The sequence below is a fragment of the Crocodylus siamensis genome, chromosome 8 (genome assembly GCF_052110815.1).
Source record: "Crocodylus siamensis isolate JL-2025a chromosome 8, ASM5211081v1, whole genome shotgun sequence".
NCBI classification, from domain to species: Eukaryota; Metazoa; Chordata; order Crocodylia; family Crocodylidae; genus Crocodylus; species Crocodylus siamensis.
The window spans coordinates 19327114-19354943 of NC_143402.1; the positions used below are offsets into that span (position 1 = coordinate 19327114).

General features: G+C 42.0%; 1 protein-coding gene across 2 annotated transcripts in view; it reads right to left on the minus strand.

Annotated features, from left to right (window-relative positions):
* Window positions 1-27830, minus strand: part of ARHGEF9 (Cdc42 guanine nucleotide exchange factor 9) — a 360924-nt gene that overhangs the window by 66235 nt on the left and 266859 nt on the right. For both annotated transcript variants that reach the window (XM_090059156.1, XM_090059155.1), the window contains 4 exons: window positions 26616-26807; window positions 14584-14763; window positions 11376-11608; window positions 3521-3650 (listed from right to left, as the gene is read on the minus strand). In XM_090059156.1, coding sequence (XP_089915282.1) covers window positions 3521-3650; window positions 11376-11608; window positions 14584-14763; window positions 26616-26807 — 735 coding nt within the window. The remainder of the gene's footprint in view (window positions 1-3520; window positions 3651-11375; window positions 11609-14583; window positions 14764-26615; window positions 26808-27830) is intronic.

The following is a 27830-nucleotide window of genomic DNA, read 5'->3' on the forward strand; positions in this document are numbered from 1 at the left end:
CCAGACGGGATGAGGCCTGCTGGCAGAAGCTGTGGCTGCATGGGCAGCTGTCCCCACATCCTGGTTAGTGCAGGGGTTAGGGGGAGCTCTAGCCAAAGGCAAACAGCAAAACATATAGGTATTTAGAATTCATTTTATTATGATGATAGAGACACTGGTAGGCTTCTAAATTGCTTTAACACTGTAGAAATATCAATAAAACATTGCCCAGCTGACGGCTGTCTCTCTGCCTCTCACTCACTCTCTCTCTATGGTGGTCTTTTGTTTTAATTGTGGAGGAATGTGGATTTTAGGGTATTTTACAGAGTGACTTTGGGATTTTTTTTTATCAAGGGTTTTTCAGTTTTCAAATAGGGAACACCAGAATTCCTGCTATGGAGGCAAGTGGCAGGACCCAGGCAGAGGATCCTGCTCAGAGCTGGCATGTTGGACCCAGCTGGCTGTGGCTGACCTCCTGGCCAACTGGGGCCAGGAAGACATGCTTTGACAGTTCAAAGCAGGCCACCACACCCGGAACATCTTCCAGATGACAGCTGCCCAGATGGCTGGGCAGGGACACACATGGTAGTAGTGCTACACAAAAGGCCAACCCTGCAGCCACAGCCCACTGGCAGCTGGCCCAGAGAGGCAAATGCCTCTACTGGCTGTGCAGTTCCCATAAGATCTGGCAGGTGTGTAGCAAGTCACAGCCAGGCAGCAGCCCCTACTGCTAGACTTCTGCAGTGAGTAGAGGGTGCAGAAAACTCTCAGGGTTGCTTCAGCAGTCCAGCTGGCACAAGGGGTAGTGTCCCCAGGTACCAATTGGCTCAAGGGCCCCAGAAGCTCTTGAGAGCTAGCAGCCCTGAGCTGCTTGCCAGGCCAGCTTTTTGTATTGCTGAGGCCAGGACAGGGCAGTTTTTTATACTGCTGGGGACAACATAGGTGCGGGCCCTGGGCTCTAGCTCCCCCTGGCTGCAGATCTGGGAGGAGCCAGGCAGGGTCATTTTGCCCCGAGTGGCACAATTTGCTTTACACCAAAGTGCATGTCCAGGCACATGCGCTGAGGCAAAAAGCCCCAGCTCAAATTTGCAATGCTGTTATTTGAGCTGCTGTAAGCGCACATGCCTGCACGTGTGGACGTGCCCTTGATGTCCAAAAGCTTGTTCAACCACTCCCAAAATGATAAACATAGTTCAGTAAAAGATACCATGAAAATCCTTGCCTCTTGTACACAATTCCTGGACCATCCCAACTACAACAACACTCCAACCCTAATACTATTTTTTGAAATATAAATTTCATTTTTAGGCTCAAATGATTTGCCAGTTTTGAATCAAATTTTCAAATAGCTTCAGTCCTCCCAATACTGCTTTTTTTAAAAGAGTGAATATATTATTTGCTGAAAACTTTCACCTATTTTAAACTATGGCTGATATCCCTCTATCCTGTATTCTATCTGACTTTCGGATCAGAGAAACTGAACCTACTAGTTTTCCACCTGACTCATGTTTCCAATTATTCTTTTGTCCTGGACCTCTCTTAGAGTCTTTTGGCATACACTGAACCTCTATTATAATTACTTATTTGTATTATGGTTCCATCTAGAGGCCCAGCTGAGATAAGAAAATCACTGTACTATGCACTAAATAAACACAGTGAAAGAGAATCTATGCCTGAAAAGAGCTCACCATTTGATTTGAAAGAAAGATGGAGTGACCTGCATATGCTCAAACTCTGTCATCCCGCTGAACATCATAGCCCTTTCTTTCAAAGGACAGGCAAGTCCTTTCTTTAAAAAAAGGTGGGTGGAGGGGGCAGTTTCTCTTTTTATGCAGTAGCAAAGTGACAAGAGATCTCACTTCAGGACCTGGGAGATCTGGATTCAACTTCTTTCTGTGTGTGGGATGTTTCAAATCCACACTTGCTAGGAGAGCCCTAACCACTAGGATACAGTCATGGTCTCTGCTCACCCTAGAGCAGTTATTCCATGTTGGCTGGAAAAGTTTTACCAGGAGGGATAAAATCATCCTTCCCCCTCCCCAAAACATAACCCAGCCTATGATCCTGTGGTACGGGCACTTTGCTGGTGGGGAGCAAATGTAGGTTGGAATCCTTTCAAGTAAGAATCTAAGACTCCCACATCCTGATTATGTACTCCAACCAGCAAGTTATTAGGGGAAAATGGATCATCACCTCCTCTGGCTGCTTTTGTGCAGAGTTTGATCATGCAGACATGCTCTGAAAATGTATGTTATATTTGGCCCTGCAGACAAGACAGAAGATTGGGCATCTCAGAGCATGAGATGAGTGCTCAGCTGCTCAGCACTGCTCAGACTGAGACACTATAGGACATTCCAGGAAGTTTGCACAGAACTGGCAAAAGCTGAGGTCCCTAAGGATTTGGGGTACTTTTGGGATCAAGCATCAGCTGAACTTGAGTTCTGAAGATTGCACTTTTGGTTTGAGGTGCCAAAAACTGGAGTTAGCAGGGCCTTGAGCCTCTAAGGCCTGATCAAGCCTGTTTTGGCCAGTGCCCTATCCACTCTCCTATAAAGCAGCAGGGGGGAAAAAGCAAGCAAAACGAAGAATTTCCGAAAACTCCAAAATAAGGCCATGGCAAACCAGAATCAGCTTGAACACCTTGTGTGCAGAATCCCTCTGCCTCCCTGACGCAGTCTGCCTCACTATGCTTATTTCTTACAACGTGATTACAGTTAGGTCTTGATTCAAGAAAATGCTTGAGCATAATAAAGCATGTGGTGCTATTGATTTCAAGTCAACACATGCAATTGATGACCTTACTGAATTGGGGCATAAGAGCATAATCTCCTTGGGACAAGAAGTATTTCTCATTTTAATTATTCTGATAATTATTTTAATGTATATAGCTGTACAGCACTGTGTATTTTTGGCATTTAATCAATAAATAACAAAAACATAGCATTCACTAAAGGATTACCACAGGGGTTTTAACTGCCTTGTTAGCACAGTTACATCCTACACCTCTGTTTAGGACAATTTTCCCTTTTGTCCCCTGATAAAGTTTAAAGGACCAGAATAAAAATTAGGAACTTGAGTCACATCTCAAGTTCTCCCACGTAATTCCACTGACTTCAGCAGAAGGAAGGTCTACTATTATATAGAACAGATCACACAAAAGTGATTTTCATGGATGCAAATGAAATCAGGATCAGATTCTGGATGGAGTATCCATTAGAATCAATCACTGATATTCTTGCCTTCTGTAGACAAAGGGTATCTTTCTGCCCTGTGTTTAATTCAGGCACCCTGGTTCTTTCACTTTCTCCCAAAGATCATTATCCAAGAAAGAAGGCAGGAAACCAGCTGCCTGCATTACACAACACAGAAAGCTATATGGAATATTCAGCTACATCCTCCACATATAAGGTTTATAAAATGAGTAGCTGCAACTATCTTACGTACATTTAAATAAAAAGCATAAGACTGATATGATGCAATGACACCTTGCACCCTGTTCTGGAAAGTACTAGAGCCCAACACTGCCAAATGTATACTGTACCTCCCAGTCCAGGACTGAGGCCTGCCACTGAGCTATCTTGTCAATGTTCTCCAGTCTCCGTTTCCGCTCATTGATCTGTTGAGTCACGTTTCTCATGACTGCAAGTGCAGCAGCCACGTACCTGTAGTCACTGGAAAAGACAAAAAGGAGCACATGAAGTGACACCTGGCATGCAGTGAACATGTACAGGAGTCTGTCAACATTAACAGGATTATTGAAAGACCAGTTGGAAAACATCATCAGGATTTGGCACCTGTTGCTACTACTGATACAGCTCTTCCTCCACCATTGGCTTTTTTTCTAGTGTCCCCCAAAATTACCTTATTTCAGACTAAGGTTGAATGACAGAGAGAGAGAAAGTGACAGAAACATGAGTAATATTAACTGGTCAGTAACACAGCAACTTAGCTCCTGTATATTAGTGCAGATCCATTGGTGTCAGGGGAGCTGTACCCATCGACAGCAGGCATAGGTCTCCCCCTGTAAGTGCTAAAGGTTCCTGGGCCATCTAAACATTCCTAATTCCAACAGATGCTGGGAGACCTCAAGCTGTGCTCCTGGGTTTTCCACTTTTTAAAGAAGAGTTGAATTTTTAAATTTTTTAAAAACTTTATTCCTTAATAAAACTTGTTTCCCTATCATGTTGATTTATAAGGAACGAATATTATGCCCCAAAGACACTTCTGGACACATCTTTCTCAGGTCATCTGGGATAGAATGGGTTAGTTCTAAAATCAAATTATATGGATGAGTAATATAAGCAATTTTTTTTTCTCTCTGTGGATATATGTGTGTGTATATATCTATATATAGCAAATCCTGGGACGTCATTCTCCCATTGTACTCAGCCTTGGTGAGGCTGCAGCTGGAGTACTGCACCCAGTTTTGGGCTCCACAATTCAAAAAGGATGTGGAGAAGCTTGAGAGGGTGCAGAGGAGAGCCATGCGCATGATCAGAGGTCAGGAAAACAGACCTTACAATGACAGGCCGAGAGCCATGGGACTCTTCAGCCTGGAAAAGCGCAGGCTCAGGGGTGATCTGGTGGCCACCTATAAATTTATCAGGGGTGCTCACCAAGATCTAGGGGAATGTCTGCTCACCAAAGTGCCCCAAGGGATGACAAGATCAAACGGTCACAAACTCCACCGCGACCAATTCAGGCTGGACATAAGAAAGAACTTTTTCACTGTTCGAGCCCCCAAGGTTTGGAACAGACTGCCGCCGGAAGTGGTTCAAGCACTCACTTTGAACTCCTTCAAGACACATTTGGATGCTTATCTTGCTGGGATCCTATGATCCCTGCTGACTTCCTGCCCCTGGGGCAGGGGGCTGGGCTCAATGATCCTCCGGGGTCCCTTCTAGCCCAAATGTCTATGAAATATAGATAGATCTATCTATCTATCTATCTATCTATCTATCTATCTATCGGTGCACACCTACATTTTTATAGCTCCAAATGAGACTTCTGACTATCTCCTCCTGGCATATCACTGTTCTTGATGCCTGTAAAGTCAGGACAAAATATTGGGAATGTAATGATCTCTCCTCTCAGTCTATTCTTGCAAGTCCTGGCTAAGGACCTTACTGGCCTTAATGTTTGCCTATGCTTGGCTTTGAATAATAAAACGAAGTATGTGTTTACTGGAGCCCCAAAAGAATAGTCTGTCACTATAAGGCTGCAGTCTCATAATTCATTATATCAGGATTGAGTGCAGATATAACTAACTTGGTCAGGAAAGAATACACAATAAGTAATAGATCTTACAATCCTTAAGACATAAGGCTGGAACCTAATTTGTTCGGCTGTGACAGGCTCCTTCCCGACCACAGAGACACTCAAAAGAGCGGTGCACAACATTTATCCTGTAGCATTTGCTCATACTGCAGATGCTATGTGAGCAAATCAGAGCAATTCTTTTTTCCTTCCTGGACATGCATGTGTGTAAGTTTAATAACACAGAGTGAAAATAGCCTCCCATCAGGGCCAGCAAGGATGATGATCGGTCTTTTCAAAAAATGATGCTAAAATCAATGGTATTGATTTCCACCTTGTGCCTTATTTTCCTTTTCAGGAGACCTTAATGCTCATTTAATTTGGAAAGACAGACAAGGCCAGCTGCCATAATGTTGCCATAATTTATGATTAACTTAAGGGTTGATATTGACTGCTGACTAATGAGAAAAATGGAGATCGTCGGCAGCTGCAGAGGAAATGGCTCTATTGGTTATTGCTCAAGATCCCACTTGTGGTGTTTTGAACAGACCATAAAAACTTTGTGTTCTAGTAGATCTCTATATTCTTATTCTCTGGCCTACACAAAGCATACCCCATATAAGGAGAGTCATTTATGGACCAAGACTAGCTTCTACTCTCCCTGGTGTCATCATGCTGTTCATTACATTAAAGAAATAGCCTGTCAATTTAAGCCAACTCCACTGTTATTGCTGTAATATACTACACTAGGAATTTTTGTGATAGGATTTTCTTCAAGATCTGCAGACTTGTAAGTTTAGAGCAATAAATACCTCAATACTGGATAATGAAAAATACCAATCCACTTATAGTTCACAGTTTCTCTCATCTGACACTCCCAGAGAGAGAAGCTATCATACCCTCTTAATAGGTAACCTAGGTAGGGAAGAAATTTAGAAGTTATTGCAATATATTACATTGCATCATTTTATGTTTTATTTTAACATTATTATAGCATCAAATCTTAAGGTCCTTTTTCAGTGCTTGCTTGGCCAAGTAGGTAACTCGCCACCTGAACACAAGAGAGCAGGTTGACATTGTATACATAGACTTCCAAAAGGCCTTTGATCTAGTATCCCAAAATGTCCTCATGAGAAAATTGGAGGATCGTGAGCTTAACTCCGAGGCAGTCAGGTGGGCGAGCAACTGGCTGCAGGGTAGGACCCAGAGAGTCTTAGTGAATGGATCTGTGTCATCCTGGCAAGAAGTGGGCAGCGGTGTCCCGCAGGGGTCGAGGCTCGGTCCAGTACTTTGTAACATCTTTATTAACGAATTGGAAGTGGGGGTGAAGAGCTCACTGGCCAAGTTTGTGGATGAAACCAAGTTATAGGGAGTGTGGTCATGCTTGAAGATAGGTGCGAGAAAGAGTCCCACGGCTCCAAATCACAAGGGCTAAACAAAGGCTCGGTGACCCCAGGTCCACAGCCCCAAAGAGCCCGGCAGAAATCTCCCTTACCCAGGTGTTTCTGGGGGGGAGGGGCAGGGAGCTCCATCGCAGGTATAAAGACGAGCCGGGAACAGGCAAGAGCGGGGACCGCAGAACAGGAAGGAGGAGGAGGAGCGAGGCGACACACGCTGCAGGGAACCCTGAGAGCCACGTGGAGAGCCAGCAGGAGAGAGTAAGCCCCACTGAGGGAACTTGGAGCGAAGCCTGCTGACCCGGCAGGAGGAGCCCGGGAGAGTTTTCTACCGTAATGTCCCTAATAGAGGGGCACTTTAGCTATGCGGTACTGTAAAGCATGTAGAAGTGGCACAGCCCAAAAATGGTGTCACCGATGAACCTAATGTGATAAAGGGAATCCTGGCAACCTCAGCAAGAAGCTCAGAGAGAGCCACTAAAGAGAGGAAAGGGGCAGAAAACAGGGACTGTCTTCACAAAAGTCAATTTTGTTTTTTCTCTCAGCTAAAAGCAGCTGGAATAATAACCCAGGCCAAGAGTGCCTGGTTTTGTTTTCTTGTTTTTCCTGTTTTGTTTGGAATTGAGGTCACGTCGAAAGACCAACTGGCTGAACAGAACCCGGTGGAACGGGCAAAGGTGTGGGGTGGCGGAGCCCTCAGGAACGTAGGACCTTCTCAGGACGACGGTGAGACTACTAATGGGACTACATGTACAAGTACTGACCTAACTCCTTTAACATCAAGTCATGGCAGGTGAAACGTGGGCATGTAGATCTCCAATTAGAAATGGTCCCACCCTAGTCAGCTGGCAAGCGGTGTCCTACAGGTCTGCAAGTGACTGAAATAACTGACAACAGGCTGCAGATACAGGCGGACCTAGACAGGTTGGCAAGTTGGACGGATTGGAACCTGATGAACTGAAAAGTTGAAAACTGTAAAATGCTCCCCCTCAGGATGAGCAACTCCCAACACACCTATGGGCTTGGCAGCACTAAGCCGGCAGCGCGATGCTGTAGCCAGTAGGGCAAATAATACTCTAGCATGCATAAATCGATGCACTGCCAGCAAAACCAAGGGCGTGATTGTTCCACTTTAGTCAGCACTGGTGAGACCACAACTGGAGTACTGTGTCCAATTCGGGGCACCACACTTTAACAAGGATGTGGACAAGCTTGAGAGAGTCCAAAGAAGAGCCACCTAATATGGTCAGAGTCTTAAAAGGCAAGCCATATGAGGAAAGGCTGAGGGATCTGGGACTCTTCAGCCTGAAGAAAAGAAGACTGAGAGGGGACCTGGTAGCAGCTTACCACTACACTAGGGGAGTACATCAAGGGCTCAGTGAGCAATCATTCACTAAGGCATCCAAGGGGAAAACCAGGAGTAATAGCCAAAAACTCCTGGAAGATCGATTCAGGCTCAACATTAGGAAAAACTTCTTCATAGTCAGGGTGTCCAGACTGTGAAATAAGCTCCCTCCAGAGGTGGTGCAATCACTTACCCTGGAAATCTTCAAGAGGAGTCTGGACGTTCACCTTGGGGGGGTCACCTGACCCCCACTTGTCTTTCCTGCTTGGTGCAGGGAACTGGACCTGATGATCTTCCGCGGTCCCTTCCAGCCTTACAATCTATGAATCTAGGCAATACCCTGGCCAACTCCACAAGGCCCCTACTGATTCCAAACCTAGCGAGTGAACGGTTTTGGTCTTTTACTACAAAGAGATGGTGGATGGAGATGATGCTTTCAGGAGGGGAATATGTGTAGGTAGATGGTGAAAAGTTGCTGAGCTAATGCTCTTGAGGACCTTTTGGTATTTATCATGAATGTGTGTGTGTGGGTGTGTGAACAGAGGGGAAGCCATGCTATAATGGAGACAGTTATATAGTCTTTTAAATATTTGTGCATTCTGATCATAGAAAATTGCTTACATGAGGACTGAGAGAGCAGTAAAGATAAGGAACGGTGCATGGCTTATGCAAACAAGGTCATAGTTGCGCCTTTGGCAGTTATATTCATGGAAAAGTGATGCATGGCCATAAGGGTAACTAACTTGGGTGCATAGATTAGAACAGTCTCCCACTAAACTCAGACTCAGATCTCAGGCACTGGTCTCTCAACAACATGACATTACCAGTGTAGAAATTAATTTTTTAAAGCAAGCTGACAACATTGCCAATAACCTGACAACAGACACAGATGACAGATGAGGTTGGGTCAGGCACTAGGTATTACCTGTACAATGAAAAGATATTACATTTTTATTAAAAAACAAAACAAACAAATACAAAATTTTAAAAGGGCTCTTAATGTCAAAGGGACAGGAAAACCTCAGGGCACCTTTTATCCCAAGCCAACTCCCTCTCTTAAATCTCATCTATTTTTAAACTCCTCACTGAGGAACCTGATGAAACTGCTAGTCAGTGGCCTTTGCAAGGCCAGGTGCTCAGAAGGCAATGTTGCACTTAAACCTTCAAATATTCCATTCGTATTAAATGGTGTAAATCTTGAGAAGCTGAACAGATGTGCCTTTGTGAAAAATTCAGATGAATCAGCCCAGAGACAATGAACAACTGAACAGAGCCAAGTTTTGAAACTATTCCTACTCCTGCACCCATGTGGAGGGGGCTGGTGCCAATTGAACTGGGCTTTATTCTGGTAATGCTAATTCACTAATTCTAATGTTCTTTTTGAAGAGGAACCAACATGTGTATTTTTCCTTCCATGCATTAATAAAGCAAGAATCACTGATTGAACGTTTTGGGCTCTCAGCCCATGTCTGCGGCTGAGCCGATAAAGAACCTGGAAGAAATATGGCAGAAGCAAAGCTTTTGGCTTGTGGATTAATATTAGGATAACATTAAAAATAAAATTAAAGGTCAATAAATTGCTTGCCGACTATATTTGGGATACAATGGTTTCCTTTCAGGGCTCCATCAAGATGTAAGTGTGGACTTTTGTCAAATTGCCATGTGCTAACTTAAAATAGAACGATACAGGAATTTGGATTCAGGCCCATTGTCTTACGCTTGTGTATAACAGACACAAAGCTCTAAGAGAAACGTCTAAGAAAAAGACCTACCAGTATCCACTCACAGGTGATGCTGAAATTAATTTGCGTATTAATTTTCAATGCAAAATGAATGTTTTAAACTAAGCTGGATCCCAAAAATGTAATTTACTCTTGGTGTAATCATACTGTAAATGTCCCATTTGATATTATTACTAATTAACTAAGAGAAGGATGCTTTTAATGACATATATTTGAGGCTGTCTTTTCTAAGGCTGCCTTTTTGTAAGCTCTGTGAAACCACAAACCACATTTGCACCACAAAACAGCAATTACGTGACAATGGTTTGGGATTGTAAAAGAGAAGAAGCCGCAAGATTTGTGCTCCAGATCAGTGGAGCACAAGTGCCCTAGAATTCATGAAGTTCAGAACGCAGGGTTTGATTTGGCTCTAGGATAAAGGTAGAGAGAAAATTTGGATTGAGATCTGGGACTGCAAATCCAATATCCAAATCTGAAGATGGTAGCTTAAGAGTAATGTTGTAGCTGTGATGGTTCAGAAATTATGTTGGAGGCAAGGATTTTTTAGGGCAAAATCTTTTATTGGACCAGCTGCATAGTAGAGATAGAGTTAGATAAACTATTGAATGCAAGACATTCTTCATCAGCAGACCTGCTTTGAAAGATATCACCCTGAGAAATCCTTGCCTCTCAAATCTGTAGAGGCATTTATATTCAGAGTTTTGCATTCAGTCTGGCTAACGTAAATTAGAGATTTGTGAACCAGATCAAACCAGCATAACCCTTTACTCTTGTTACTATTTTGTCCATTCCCAGAACCAATTCACAAACTGGTAAAAATCTTTAGAGATATTTCTGAGACATGTAGCTTTTTTTTTTAACCCTTTCCTTTAACCTCTTTCTGCCAGGAGACAGAGATTCTTATAGGACTTGATTCTCCTCTTACTTAAAAAAGTGTCTCACCACTTGAACGCCACCGATTTCACCAGAGTTACTCCAGATCTACACCAGTTTAAGTAATCAGACCCATGATACTTCTGTCCTGAAGTAAACCTCAGAAAATAGCAAGAGACATCAGAAGTCATGTAGGATTGGCAGATCCTGGTAGTAGGGAGAAGTATTCCATTTCTCAGGTGCTTCTCAGAACCAAACTCATGTTTCACAACCAGGGAAAGAACCAAGCTGGAAAAATCAGATCAGGATCTGCATTTTCCTTAAATTTGTGTATTTTCAGATCTGAATTGCTACCCTCACCCATTTCTGTTCATATCTTAGAGGTCCTTATGTAAGGAATGGATTGTCACAAGAGGGAAATGAACCTTTTTGACTAATGCATCCTAACCACCTATCTGAATCAATAATTCACCTGAGCCAGCAGGTAGCATCAAAAATCACAGCTACATATAATTAGTTTGGGTCTCTGGCTACATTAAAGTTCAGTTTGGTTCCAGAGACGGCAAATACTTCAAACACACTTTCTAACTAGGTTGCTACAGCTTTGTCCTGCTTTCATTTTAACAAGTTATCCTGAAGAGGAGTAGCTGGATACAAGAACTGGAAAGAGAGGAAACCACTTGCTATTTACTGTGTGTAAATGCTATATACAGAAAAGCCTACCCAAGTGCCTAATTAGTAAAAGCTTTTGAAACACAAACTTAGCGATAAAGCTCTCTATACCTGTGATCCTGTGCGGTGTACTTCAGTAACTCTGCCAGCTGCAAGGGGTATTTGCAGATCTTCTGCACTGGTGTCAAAAGGAAACCATCTATGGCAATATCAATCATCTGCTGCAACAGACGACACGCTTCAAAGAAATGCTGGTACCTGCCATCTTTCATCAGCTTGGAGAGCTCCATGCATGCATCCAAGTGATTGTTACAGTACTCTGAGTAGATCCAGAACCCGTCTTGCTGTGAGAGGCGGGAGGGAAGAATGCATGCAGAGACACACAGAGAGAAGACAGGAGAGCACATCAGACAAACACTGGGAACAATCAACTGCTCAACTTGCTAACAAGAATAAATTAAAACAAATAAAAGAAAGATACCCCAGCAACCACAGGGAGGCCTAGTATTGGATTACTACCTTACAGTGCTTCAGCAAGCTGACTGAGAATCACTTCTCTTTCAAGGGCTCTTGAAGAGCATGTGAGTTCAAGGGACCTACGTCCCAGTTGGAAGCCAAACTCCTCCCGTCATATCATGTGGGGAGGCTTTCAGGAGCAGACTAGCTTGGCAGCCCAAGGGAGAGCCTACTGTTCTGTGGTATGGGTTATCCAATCTGCTTCTTTATCTGCAGATTCCCTGTAACATCTAGGCCCCAGGCCTAAAAATATAATGAGGGATGATGCTATTACAATATAGCTCCTCAAAAATAAGGATGCTCTTTGATTAAAAGACCAGTGGCAGTTAAGGGAAGTGAGTGGTGAGTGGTTTTAATGATATCCCATGAAGTTTTATTACTGTCTACAATGAGTTTCTCTAATAATAACTGAAGTGTTGCTAATGTGAAATGTAGCTCAGCCCAGCCATGACTGTAAGTAATGAAGTTATACATAAACGGATCTGCATCCTGGATCACAGCACCTCTTACATAAGCTCCGATTTAGCACTTCATTCTCCCTAAAGGAAAGCCTAAAAAAGCAGAACTGTAATTTTTTTGACATTTCCTGACATATTTACAACACTGGCCAATTTATCAGCTCCCATAATACATGGCTTATGTAACTGGCAAGATGGGGTGGGTTAAACGCTCCAAGGCTATACTGTCAGCTAAAATGTCCTATTCAGTGTGTGTTTAGCATGAGTAAGCTATCTGCTGCCTTGCTGTCATTCAGGCAGCGTGAAGCATTGCCTTGTACCCTCCCATCCAGCAGAGAAGCAAAGTCACAAGAGGAGCGGCTGAGGGTGGGGATACATTTGGCTGGGTTTTTATTCCTTACTAATATACCTTGCTGCTAGTCAAGGATGTGTGCTTTCTACTCAGTTGGCAGGCAGTTAGAAATGCCAGATGATGGTGATTTTTTTTCCTGTTTAACCAAACAACTGGTGCTCTTGTCATACATGGGTTTGAGAGCAGCTTAAGAGTTATTTTTAAAACCATCCTTTGAAAACAACCTATAATATGATGAGCCAGATATTTGCAAATTCCTTCCACAAAGCTAAATCTCAGGTGTCCCATAACTTGAGGAACAGAGACATAGGAATTGCCAGTTATGATCAGATCAAGAGTTCATCTCCAACTGTGGCCAGGACAAGCTGCTTCAGATGACAGTGCAAGAAACACTGTGTAGAAGACCAGTATGGAATAACATGCCTTATAAAGGTTTTTTTTCCTGACTCCTAGTAGATATATGCCAGCTAATGCTCCAAAGTTTGAGGGTTTCTACCCTCTCCAAGAAATCTTTGTTATTTTTTTACTGCTCTAATTAGTTTTACTATCATTATCAAGGTGTCAAGCATGGAGGTTTTTGTGTAATTATATCATGGCCACCATCATCAGTGCATATGATAAAATAATACCTCTCTTATGGCAAAGTTCTATAACAATTCAACAGACAAAGAAAATGTGGGGGTTAACATTTCCAAACCATGCTATAAAATTTAATAATGAAAAATTATACCCCCTGGATGGTTTTAAAAGTAGGAAAGATCTCATACTTTATCAAATTCCTTAAGAATAGTTTTTATAAAGCCATACTCTATATCTGTGTGACCCTGAAAGCTTATTAGATTGGCTTATACCTCTCCAAGAGGGATATCAATATTGTCTGTTGTTGCAGTTATACAGGATATTTTGATTTATATATAACCCAATTCACTCTATGAAGATTAGCTAGTCCAATCTTGCCAACCTTCTCCCCAGATAAGTATTGTCTCCATTTTGTAGAAAGGGAAGCTGAAACACAAGGGGATACATAACCTCATAGGGATAAACAAAACCAAGGAACAGAAAAAGAAACAGTGTAGGGTCTGAGATATCAATTTTATCAAACAAAAACATCTTTTTTCCAAACTCAGAAACAGTTGGCGGATGGAGCATTCTCCCCACAGTTCTCAGGTCGTGTGATTTGGGTTGTTGCTGCTGTTGGTTTTTGTTTGATTTTTTAAATAAAACTAGATAATGGAATTATTTTTGCTCCTTTCTCTCGCTCAGGTTACTACTTTTCCTTCTTTTCACCCTTGTCTTGCTTCAGTAGCAAAATGAGAAAAGAAGAGGAAGGAAAAAGGTGGAAGTGAAGGAAAGAAACCCCCCCCCCCAAAGTGAGAACTCAAACTTTTCTAAAGTAAAAATTTACAATTAAAACTTGTTTAAAATCATTCCTTTGGTTAAATATGAAGAATTAAAATGTCTTCAGACATTTATAATTGCTTCACAAAAAAATTCCATTTCTGAACAGCTTTACTCAAAGATCCTGACCAACAGGGCCACATTCAGAAATGATGCAAAGGGGCAGTAAGTTACACCTCCTTGCATTAACTTGATCTTCCTTATTTCCTATGATGTCTATATCATGATGAGTGAATGGAGTCCCTCTTGGTGTAAATTATAGCCTAAGGACCCAGAGAATGCATCTGTTTTTTCTTTCAGCAAGGTGCATGCAGTGTAAGATCAATTTAGACTATTATTTCTGGCCATGCTGATGATTAGTGACCAATTAGTGACCTTACACTCAGTTTTATGAATGGAAATAGACTGATGAGATCTGATTGTAAGAGGTCACTTATAATCTTATGCTTCACTTCTGGGTTTGCCCCATACCCATATCTCACAATATCAAGTAGTCTGCAGACTGTAACCTGAGAAACTTGCCACCCAAAACAATGAACACCAATTAATTTCTGATTGCCCTTGCCTTTCCTTTCCTTCTGCCTCAAAAACTTACATGTTCCAGGAAGCAAGGTCCAATTTCACTGAGGTGGGGGTCCTCATTGTTATACTGTTTCTCCAAGTCCCGGACAAAACCCATTTGAAACCTATAGATATCTTCAATGTTGCCAAATATGACCTTCAACTGCTCATCGCTGAACATGTCTCTCCTTTTCCGGCACTGCTTTAAATAACCCTGCAGAAAGAAGGAAAAGGAATTAATAACATTACTCAAATACTTACAGTCTCAAGACACTGGAAATAGCAACTGGCAGAAAAATACATCTTGCTATGGTAAGAATAAGAAAAAAAGACCCCTTGGGTGAGCAAAGCATGAAAAAAAACCTGAGTCAGGACTTAGTCCTGAGGGCAAAATCCACCTGTGCTCCCTGACTTTCTCCTTCTACTACCCCCATGCATGAGCTAGATGCAAGACACACCAAGTGGACCCTTGAAACTCTGTGGCCCCCTGGGGGTACAGAAAGCCTGTTTTGGAACATGGCGAGCATTATACCACCCAGACGGGCTTCCGAGTCTTGGTCAGGTGGCGCCGTACAGTGTCTGCTGTTCCATACATAAATAAGTGTAAGGAAGGCCACAGGGAACTCCCCTCTCAGCCCCTGCACATTTTCCTGCACTCACTGCATGAAGGAAGCATTCCTCAGAGCAAACCAATCATCTTAACTCAGCACTTTTCTGTCTTTATTAGTGCTGCAGCGGGGAACAGAGCCACATTTGGTCCTTCACAGTAAAGAGATCTGGCTACGCCTTTCTGCCACTGTCTCAGCCCTCAAAAATCACTGCGGTGCAAACAAATCCATAATCTTTGTATCCTTGTTGTGAACACTTGACCTGAGGAATGGATCCCCGTGCTTCCACTTCAATGGGCGCACCGTGTTACCATGATGATCACAATGGTGTGTTTGATTGACCGGCCAGTCTTATTCCTTTTTGTAGCTCAAAAATGTACAAGTTCAGCATGAGGAAGTTGCCAATCGAGCGGCAGAATGCTTGATGACTGTCTGATCACATAACCTTTTTCTTGAGTGGGGGCAGAAGAGCGCACTACACAGCTGTATTTCCTGTTGTCCCAATACTGAGCGAAGGCAGCAAAAAACTGTGGGCGGCCAAAGGCAATGGGCCACCTTTCCAAATCTCGTGAAGCTTCCCCAGTCCCAAATGATACATGGTGTAACACACAATTATTTATTTGCTGATGTATCAGCAATAAAAGCAGGTGGTCTGGTCTGGCTGCTCTAAAAATGTCATTGTGCGGCAATTCTGAATGCTAAAAAACAGGTTCCAGGCAGTCTTGGTTTACTGGATGCCTGACTTAGGAACGACAGTGGTTAAAGTCTAAGGCCATTGATTAAATGTCATAGAAGAAAAGCAAAACAGCACCGTTCTACTTTGTCTCCCACTTTCGTTTCTCTTTCCCCTATTGCCCCAGTTATATCAGTACTTTAAACTACCGGGGAGGCATCACTATAACTGATAGGGGGATTTTGTTCTCTAGTTTCTCAATTATTGTCTTATTAGTAAACAATTGTTTATTATATGTGTTATAGTATTAGTATTATTGTTATAGTATTGCCTAGACTCCTAGTTGTTGTTGGGTCCCATCATGCATCCCACTATACATACATATGCTAAGATAGTCTCCACACTGAAGAACGTACAACTTAATTACACAAGACAGGAAAAGGGTGGACAAAAAAGGAATAATTGTGTTCTTAGATGGGGAATTGTGGTGGAGGGAATGTAAATGGCTTTCCTAAATCAGAGACTGAGACTGGGATACAGAGTGGGAAACTGAACCCAAATCCCTTGAGTTTCAAACCAGTACATCTACAAAATCATCCCTTCATCTTTTCCCTGTTCCTATTCATCACCATCATCATCAGTAGCCACATAGCAACAACAACAGCAACAATAAAAATAGGTAGTACTTAATGACTGCTTGAGACCGGGGCCTAGACACTGTCTATGTCCCAAAGAGCTTACAATATAAATAGACAAGCTGGACAAAAGGTTTGGGAAAGGATGCAGTGTACTAGTCTCTATTTGCCTCCCTACTTGCAGATCTTTCTTTTTTCCCAATCCACTAAATTAACCTTTTAGTTTCTTCTGAAGCACAATCAAATCCAAATAATTGCCTAGAACAGTCTTCTCTAGAGTTCAGGGCAGTTAAGCTTGAGCCAGGAGACGTCTATTTTTTCTGACCCTACTCTATGACCGTGGGCACATCCCTTTGCCTCATTGTGTCTATTTTTCCTCCATCATTCTTTCTCTCTTGTCTGTTTAGACTCTAAAATCTGCAGGCCACAATATATAACACAATGGCACCTCAACATCAATGAAGCCTCCAACAACAATAATATTAGGACCTCACAAGGTGATTGTATTGTTCTTTACTTCACAAAGGGTGAAAATCAAGAGAATGAAATCCTAGAAGTTCCACTGGAACAGCTCACTTTGGGAACTGTGGCTGCTGAGTCGCCCCCAGCTATTGTTAAACAATACAAAATATTCAAAAGATATAATATAGCACTCTTAAGGTTCACCATGCAGCTCCTCGGTGGAAGCCTTTAAACAGATAATCAAATTTGTAACTTATTTCTGGCCACACTGATGATTAGTGACCAATTTCCTGACAGTCCAGTTTAACTAATACCAAATCAGTCTTTTGCAAGGATCTTGTTTCTCTTTCTTAGCCTAGGAGGGTTTTATTATAGAATCCCCAATATAGTTAACGAATCTGGGCTTCTACTCTTTCAGGTGCCTCCTTTGGAATTCCTTGATGATTCGTATCTTGGATTTACCCCTCTTATTCTAATTTTAAAAGGCATGATAAGGAACATCCTGATCTGCAGTCCTGCAATTTTAAAAATACAGTACTTGCTCAGCAAATAAATAATATTAGTCAGATAGAAATCAAGGCATTTTTTGTAATAATATTTTGCCTCCCATCAGAAGAATGTAAAACACTTTGCAAATGACAGCTCATGTTTGCACCTTCCCCTGACTCTTGTGAAATACAAACACGTTGTGATCCTTGTTTTAGAGATGGAGGCTGAGGCACAGAAAAGTTAAGTAACTCTTCCAGGGTAACATAATGAGCCCATGTCAGAGCCAGAAATCAAACCTAAATGACCTAACTCGCAGACCTGTATTCTAACTACCAGATCTGACCTTCCCTTATCTTGTTTCACTTTAGAGCAGCTGTGTATGCAGCTGCGCATGCATTGCTGTCTGCATGCTGTGACTTCTGTGGTGCATGAAGAAATTTGGTCTTTGGCCTGGTACCTGGGCACACACACTAGCTGCGCTCTAATGTGATCTGCAACATCAAAACTGGTTAATATAGCAAATGCTGAGGTGTCACAACCTATCACAGTCCTGTGATGAATAAGCATCAAGAGCTGATGAACTCCTAAGAATGGTCCTTGACTGAAAAACAACTGTAAAAAATAGCACTGCTGAATTCCAAGTGTATTGTGTCTCAGTGATTTCAGTATCTTGTTTGCCCAGCAGTTATTCCCATCCCACGCACCATCACCAGTAATACAAGTTCAGGAGGCTAAATTATATCTTCAGTGACCTCTGGGTAGCCCCCTCGTCTCCAGCAGGCTTGCAGAGGTTCAACTGATTGGAAATTAATCAACAACTTGGCTGCAGATGCAGAAGAGGGAATAGATTCCATCTTGCCCGACATTAGCCACGCTGGCTCTGCAGTGTTAACAGGAGTAAAAAGCAGTCAAATCTCACATTGCCACTACTGCATCTGTGATGCTGAATATCCACAGGGAGCTGAGCTGTGGGGAACTGACCTGTCAGTTTTCCATTTAACTGCTTTAGGGTGTAAAAGTTTCTAGAAATAAAATGTGTAAAGCAGCAAATAACTCAGAAACAAGTTCACATTTTGACAGAAATGTCCCTGAATAGAGCGTTTTCCTCAATGTTTCAGGTTAAAGCCCTTCCAAGGATGGTCCTCTTGTCTAGGATAAATGACTGTAGGCAAGACAGCATGAGGAGACAGGTCCTATGCAAAATGCCTTTCACTGATAAAAGAACACATTTCCTCAGGTTACTAGTAAAGGCAGCTTATCTAACTGCTGGTGCTACAAAGTCTCTGGGACAGAGACCATCATTTATTCTATGCATGTTCCCAAGCACAAGAGGTAGGGATAGAAATTACACATAAATCAATATAAGCAATCAGAAACTAGTTCAAATCTGTAACACAACAGAATTTCAGTGAACATAAACCACTTTCAAAATGGCCAAAACTGGTTTAAGATAAACCTGGATGAATGTAGTATCAGATTTAATTGATGTAGTATCAGATTTAATTTAAGCTAAATCAGTTTTTTGAACTTCTGTCCCACACGGTCTCCATATTCAAGTTAACTCACAGTCTCCCAGCATCCCAAGATGTTTTGCACCTCCCCTACAAATCCCCTCCTCCTAGGATGGGTGGGCTAACCCTTGGCTGAAGCTGTCTCTCCAGCCAAGCAGGGAAGCATGCTCTATAGCCCCCCTCCACCCACCGGCTTCTGGCCTGCACGACTGCAGACATGTGGCTGCATTTCCAGAATCAAAAGTGAATGTCTGTGCACTTGCTTGTCAGTTCAATCTATGCATTTTAGACTAATCTGCAAAGATTGAATTAATTCAGCCTCAGGCTTTTTGACTGTCTGTACTTAGCTGAGGAGGCTCAAGATGGCTGAGGCGTTTCGATGCTATCCCCACACGTTAAAGGGAAATAAACTTCAGCCTGACATCTAAGTCTAAGTGGGTTTTTCTGGCTTTTGCACCATGGTTGGCAGGCCTTAGTGCATTATTTGTTGCAAAACAGTCAAAAAATTAAACTCTTTTGTTTGTTTGCAAATTATCTGTGGAGAGGCTCACCTACCACCCCTCCTTTACAAACTTTGATTTTTTAAACCATTTCATGGAGAGATATGCAAATGAGGTTCAGGCTTGGGATTGCTGTTTGCTACCATCCTGAATATTCCCTCTCACACAGCTTGCCTAAGTCACATGCTACTCGGAAGCTGAAGCAGCACATTTCCACATAGATGTCTATGAAACTGTAAGGAAAATAAACAAATACGTATCCTAACTTCCCAAGCCTTTGCTTTGTATTCAGTTTGTGCATTTGGTTGGTTGGTTTCCAATGTGAGTGAGCAAATGGAAGAGCCAGAAGATTATATATAAACACACAGCAAGCATCAGCTAGAAGGCTGCTGCATAGTTTTTCCAGTAAATTTGCTTCTGTTACATAAAACAATGTCATCTTTCTCCTGCTCCTTCCATCAGGTTTGCTCAGTGACAGAGGATAACTGACTGATGGGCAGATGTTGGAGAATGCTTTGCTCAATGAAGAGCTAAAAATAGCTGACAAACTGTCTCCTTCTAAAGTACTTTTTCATGTAGTCCCCAAGGTGTAGGCCAAAGTTGGAGAGTATTTGCAGGAGGGTAAGTGCTAAGTTTTCTAAGCTCTGGGGTTGGTGCACAGAGAAACATGGACTGTGACCCATTCTCTTTTCTTCAACTGAGTGGGAGGTTGAAATGAAAAAAAAAGAAGATGGGATGGGAAGTCATAAGGCGGCATTACCCCAGGGTGAGATTGGTATGGATTCTGGGGTTTGCCTTCCCTTGTATCATGGGACAAGGGCCTCTTTGTTGGATCTTTCAAGCGCATTTTAGTAACCTTGGCTGTGGCAAGACACTGACAGTCCTCATCCTCCTGCTTTACCTGTGGCAGGTTAGGGTGCTCTTGGTATTTTGGGGGCAATCTGCCTTGAAGTTATGTGACAGGGTAGGAGTGACTGCCATGAGCAGTGTGTTGGAGTGGATGACCTCAGGAGGTTCCTTCCAGCTCTATCATTCTGTGATTTTATGGCTCTCTGACTTCTTCATATCTATGGACCAGTTCAGAGTGAGATTCCCTGTATGGATAAATCCCTCAGCTCTGACCACCGCCCAGTTCTCAAAATATCTCCTTCTGTAGGGCATCATGGTAGGGCCCACTGCTCCTAGTGACCTATAGGCCTAGTTTGAGAGCCATTTTGATATGCATATGCATCAGCAGCAACCACAGGAATGAAGCTCATGTTGCCTTAAATGCAAGGAAAAAATTGGGCTGTCTCTGTTTCCAGGCTGTTATTATTCTAAAACATATCTGAATATGCCTAGTATCATGCATGAGGTATATATAAAACAAGTATAGCTGTACTGATGATTCTCATCAGCAGAACTGATTTTTGAAACAGACATCATAACCACAAGGAGATGCGGTCTAAAATACACGATGCCTAGCACAAAGGTAGTCAAGTTCATGAAGGAGCACACAGTAGAAGAGTATCACCCCAGCAAAAGTACAGGTAAAAAGGACACTGTAAGCAGCTCCAGTACAGAAAGACTTCATGCACCAGCAGACTGTACACTACGGGTACAAACCTTGGGGTGGGAAAAGTGAAAACATGCTGGGCTTGATTATTACTTGAAGCTTCATGAACATACAGATGGATCACCCTGCTGGTACGGTTCCCATAGAGTCAATTCCCCATACGTCCTTTTTGACACCCCTGGTCTGTGTTTTTTAATAGGGAAGGATCCATGGCCCACGGTTTTCCCCTTGACATTTTTTGTGGATGCATCACTGTCCAGTCTCGTATTGTCTGAGGACAGAAGAGGCCCTAAGGAAGGGCTAATATCTCCTCAGATATTTGATGGGCTTTTGAGGAAGATAGATGATAAGTAACACTTTTGCCTTATATGCCGCACCAAGGGCCCTCACAGTTACCAGCACATTATGCTGGTTGGCTCAGAGGCAGCATGCAAAATATAGACCTACTTTCTGACAGAATGAGTCAAAATAATGTCAGCTTGTTACCCCAGTGGGCTCCCGTCCGTTTGGGGGGACTCATATGACCGGCCCTGAACAATAAACTCAGCGTGACAGTCTACATTCACATTTGGAATTTCCCACAAAATGCTCAGAGCTGTCCTAGTGCCTTGATAACGCTCGGATGAATGCTAGAAAGCTGTTGCTTTATAAAGAAAAAAGAAAATCGTCTGTGTCCTGGAGCTTTCCTGTGCTTGGATTTGAGCAAAATTTTAGGGTGAGGACTTCAGGACAGAGAAAAGGCCATCCATCCAAGTCACTCATAACATGGGCTATCTTAAAAAAAAAAATTCTTTTCTTCTGTCTTCCTATCCAAGCTTTATCACTTCTCCTAACTACCTTTGTTTAATCTGATTTGTATTCTGCACCCTGATGTGTAAAATCCTGCCTTGGGTAATCAGTCATCTCTTTTCAACTCCAGCATACCTTCTCCATTTTGACTATCCTACAGCTCACTCTTCCATCTTCAGTGCAGACAATGTCACAGTTAAAACCACCTCCCTTGCCCATTGCTCTCATGATATAACCTCCACTGTTTGAATCCCTGCACTGGCTTTCCAGTGTTTCTCTGCATTTAGTTTGGAGTTTTCCTCTTAATGCTCAATGCTGTATATAGTGTGATTCCTCCTACATCACTACCCTTTAAATCAGCGAGAGCTGAAGGTGCTCAGCACATTTACACTATCAAAACCTTAGACTAGGAAGCAAGGACTACATTTTTAATATCTTTTTAATACTGTGCACATCTATGGAGTTGTATCATAGGTGGAGCTAGCAATGCCGCCTACAGTTAAGGTTACCTGACACTTCCCATTAGAAGACCCTGTTTTCAGTTGCTTATTACTTTGCCAAACTCTAGCTGTTTGAGCAGAAATTTTCCATGCTGGGTGTCTGCTTCAGGCTAAAATTTTTTGTGACATTTAAAAAAAAAATGATTCAGGCATTTCTGATAATGTAGGTAAGGAAAATACATTATTTTGTCTGTGTTAAAACATTCCTACAATGCTTCAACTGAGAAGTGCTAGTGCCACCATGCTTTACAGCAAGGGCATGATATTTGACAAAGGTGTCCGTGATGTATCTTTTGCTGTTCCTGTGAAGATTCATCCAAACTCGGCCTTGTTACACGCCTCTGACAAATCTCAGTCTGCTCAGGCAGCAGGCAATTTTAATTCTGGCACTCCCTAGCTTTTGAGTTCTTGACTGAGTGACCTTCATGTTCTTTCAATGTGGTACGTTCAATGTAATAATAATAACAGTGCATAATAATACATTATTGGACATTGGGTATGTTCCAAGAGAGGACACCACAGGCTGAATGCCCTTAATCACTTAAATCAAACAGCAGTCTAGTACAAATGCACATCTTGAGATGTTTCAACAACTCTACAAGAAGTTTTTGGTTATATATGAGAAATGAGACCTGGCTCATGCTGATATACCCAGTCCCAATGCATGTGTAGCCTTCATCTGCCAGGCAGGTTTTTGCTTTCATGTTACCTGATTTATAACAAGGCTGTGCTTTTCCTCCAGTCCCGTAAATAAGGATGAGGGGGAATTTATAAAACTTGCAGTGTCAACAACACTTCAGTGCCTTGTCAGTTTGTTGTCAGAAGGAGGTTTGTTCCCCAGCACAGGTTAGCACCTCTGCCTGTGTTCACCCTGTAGCACAGATAGGAAATCAAGCTGTCTTGCTTAGCTCTTAACTCGAGCTACACTCTGCTAAAGCACAAAAACACACAGTCAAGTCAACTTATTTGGATACAGCCTGGAGTGATCAAGCTGTTTCAAAGCCTTCTCAGGGCAAACAGATTGCTCTGATTTGTCTCCTTAATTCAAGCAAGATGAGCTTCTCTCCAGCAACGGATGGCCCATCACTGTGCAAATGAAAATGCTCATTTCAGTCTTCCCTGGTTTAAAAAAAGCATTGGTATCACTTTTTAGTACTCCACCTTCTGGTAAGATTTATCCTTCAATTCCACTTAGTGCAATGCACAGCAAGATATGAGTTTTGGTGACACACATCTTCCCATGTAGTGGACCAGATCCTTAATCAGTGTAGGTCCACTAAAGTCAGTGGAGCGATGTCTGCTTGAACCAGTTGACAATCTGGCCCAATAAAAGACCTAATTAGAGGCTGTCTAGTAGTAAATTCATGGTTTATCAGATAAAAAAATACCAGTGGAGGTAAAGAAATAATATATACAAAAACTGTTACAATACTTCACTTCTTCAATGCAAATACTTCTGACTAGAACAAGAACTGAATCAAACTCATTGGCTTCTAACTGAGATTTCACAACTCTTCCACCCTTTCAGAAATTCCCATTTCCCATTTTGATGGATTTTTGCTTTCTCACCAAGACAAGGCCAGGTTAAAGTAAATGAAGACATCAAATAACTCAAAGTCCTTATGGGCATAAAGTATTAATTCTGCAAAGACCGGACACGTGATTTTATGTTTAAAATTGTCAGTGGCCTGAGTTCATAGTAGTAGACTTCACTGGAGATCATTAAGAGTAAGGAGCAAATCAAGCTCTGAAGAACGCTATCCTCTGAAGGAGGGTGGTGAAGAGAAAAAAAGAGCCCATGAATCATGTGATAAAAACATGATCCCTCAATGGCATTGCATGCTTTTCCCAAAATGTCAGAAGAAAAGGCTACGTTTGGCTTAGAGAGAAGAGTTCGTTATTTTTGCCAGTATGTTTTTGTGGTAGAATTCAAACTTGAAGCTTGTCATGGAAAGAAGTCAGTTTCAACAAATTTCTCAACTTGAAAAAAAGTTTTAAAAATTTCATACTGTCAAAATGCTAAATGTCAACGTAATGTTCTGGTTCAAAAATACTTCCTCTGTAGAAATATATGCTGATTATAATAAAATAATGAAAATATAAAGGTGGGTAAAATCAGAACAAAATATATGCAATTACCAGCATAAACTACTTTGATAATTCCTAATTTTACTTAGTTTCTGCTACCAAAATTTTGTGATTACAACCTTTTTTTATCCCAAATTAAGACAAATTAACTTTTTAAAATGAAGAATTTTTTCTGTTGGAAAGGAAAGCTATTGTTATTAAACTTCTAGTAGACAACAGGAAGCCAATTTCAATTTCTAGGAACCCGATCTCAATTTTAGCATGATTCACCAACCATCTGTCAGACTGTACCAAGGTACCAAAGTTCATAGTATCAATGCATTTGTATAGTGCCTTTATCCTGACTGATCTCAATACACCTGAGAAAGTATGTGTTGGATTCTCAGCTTGGGATAAACAAACAGCTCAGTGCAGCTACCCCAGTTACATCATGCAAGGATATGGTGATATATAAGAGAAAGCATGAATTTTAACTCCACAGACAGACTCCTTTTAAGAAGGGTTTAACAGGCAGCCTCAATCTACTTGTCATCCTCCAAGCCTCCCAAAACAATTGCTAAAGAGAAGGAAATGGCAAGTTACAGGACGCCTCCTAAGCATATCTTAATTGCCTGCTAAATAACAGTTCTTCCAACAATAACAACTCCATTTCATCACCACAAGTTTCCTTCTGCTTCTCACTGTTAAACATATACGTGGTACCCAAAACATTAACCTCCCAGCAGTATCACCCAAAAGGTTAATTGCACCATCACACTTTCCTCCATAAACACACTACACTTGAGACACTTAACTTGGGCCTGTGTCTAATTTTGCATATTTACTAACATTCCTGAGGTTCGAGTTATGGCTCCGTGTTATATAATGAAGAAGGTTAATGAGCTGTGTGTAATATTCCACATGGAAGACAACAGCCACTGTAACTCCATGAAGGAGGGCCAGGCTGAGAATCTAAAGGTCCAGCTTGAACCCCTAAAGATAATCTGCCTGCAATTTTCTTCAAGTTGTACATAGTATAATTAAATAATTCATTTAATTCAAACAGTGAGAAAACTCTGTGGGCAGTCAGGGCATGAGTCACTTCAGTACCTTTACAAGGAGAAACAGCAGCCATTTTGAATAAGGAAATATTGTGAACATAATAGGGAAAATGGTGAAAAAAAATTGCTACTAACTTTGCTTAATTACAACCTCATTTCTTCAAACGCACATTCAGAAGTAGCTGGCAATGAGTTTTAATTATAGGGCATGTTTGAAGGATAACAATCCAGGCATTTGTTAGTCAAAATAAAAATGATTGGAACATTTTCTTAAAGGTCCTATTGTCCAGTTATTATAAACTCAAATTAAGTAGCAGATTTAGCTGAAAATGCTCAGAAACTTCAATCCTTACTTAGAGATACTGCTTCGCTATTACACACGCATAAGCACATGGATACGCACACAATGGAAGAAAGGCAGCCACTCAACCTCTGCAGGAATGGAGAGGCAAGCATTGCACAGCTGGACAGTAGTGAGAGGAGAGGAATGCATGATCAATGGAAAGAGTAATCCAAAAATTAACCCGCATAAAACATTATCCTAGGATTTCTAATGACCACACATAGTCAACAACACCTTGGTTTTTAAGGATTCATCTGAATGTTTTCCACACATTAAACTTTCTGGAACCTAATCCATCTAATTCAAAAGAAATAGACCCTCACTTTACCAGCTGAAAACATTGGAGAGCCCTCAGTTTAAGTTTTTACGCACAACAGTGACAAGCATAGGGCAATTTGGTACAGATGCCTGTCTCTGTTAAGAACGTAGGTAGGAGAGTTTGAGAACTTCCCATCAGCAGGAGAAGGTCAAAATCAGGGTGAAAGTGAATTCAAAAGGGGTACAATGGCACGAGGAAGGCCTGCAGCCTGATCCACATCATGAATGGTGTGAGGGGGCAGTACCACACACAGCAGTGGGGACTTCAAGGCAGGACTAAGGTAAACTGATAAAGCTTCACAGAAGTCCAGGACTGGGGACAGCAGTTTGTGCTTCATTTCAGCATTGTGTTGCACCGTCAGAAGCATGTGAGGAGTCTGGAATCAAGAGGTATTGAAGACACAGGATTATGGCGCATTGGTAAAGCACTGCATATCTAATCTAAATCTGCTTTGCTGAAAATCAAAGCTATTGTATACTGCCCTTCTTCTTTATTGCAGCCTTTCAGATATTTGAGGATTGCTATCATGAACCTTTAACACAATCCCAACGTACCTCACAAATGTCCTTGAGGTGCTTGATATAGTGGCGCTCTGTGCTCATGATTTCATTGATCACATTAGCTCTCATCTGGTCTCGGTTCTGAAGGGTTCTGCCAAGACAGAGGCAGTCGGCACTTGGATCCAAATGGCCATTCTGTACTTCACTGGTTCCTTCCTCTACTCCGTCTTCTTGGTTCACCCATAGCTGTGAGGAAGAAAAGGGAATGGCAACATGTTTATTAGTGGAAGCATCAGGAGCCTTATTAATCAAGACATCCATGGCAACAATAGAAAAGTTAACAGAGAGATGCTGGAGGAGAAACAAAGGATGACAGCAGGTCGCAACTTGTCTTCTCAGAGGTGGCACCCTCCACAGTCATAGACATCTACATTTTTTCATCTACACAATACTACTGCAGTGCTCTTTGCCTGGATACAATATAGAAGGCCACTTCGGGTGTCTTTACATATGCTCCAGGATGCAGGGGGGAAGCATGCTTTAATTAAAGTGGCTCCAAGAGTTGCTCTAATTAAAGCAAACACAGCATCACATGTATTTAGTATCCCACATTATAAAGAACCAGGGGGCTTGGTTTAACTAAAGCTCATTCGACAAGCATCAGTTAAAGCACCCTTGCTGCTATTTTGAAGTGCAGGGAGGGGACACTGAATACATGCAACATGGAGGCTACTGGAGCATACTATTTAGCACGCTCCAGCGGACTTGATTAATTGAGTCTGCTCCAACGCATGCTAAATAGCACAAATCAGAGCAAATGACTGGCATGTGTATAGGTGTCCTTTAATTCTATTAATATGTCAGAAAGCAGAGCAGGGTAGCATCTTATAGACTAACTCATTCAAAAAGGTATGAGTTTTCATAGGCTACAGTCTATTTTGGCATGCTACGAATGGACTAGCATCTGATGAAGAAGGCTGTAACCCATGAAAGTTCGTGCCTCTCTGAGTGAATTAATCAATAAGGTGCCACCCTGTTCTCCCTTCTGTGTATGTTCAGTCTAGCATGGCTAATTACATCTCAGTTAATTTATTAATCTTTATTTCTGAGAAGAGATAGCTAGTGGGAACACACTTCAGCTGTGCCTGATGCTCAGGACTGGCTTCCCTTCCAGGTGTGCAGTGCAGATTTTTAATGGGAAAGGTTACAATTCTGATTAATAAACAGATCTGAACCCATGCTTGTGTTACTGCAGAGCCCAACATAGGG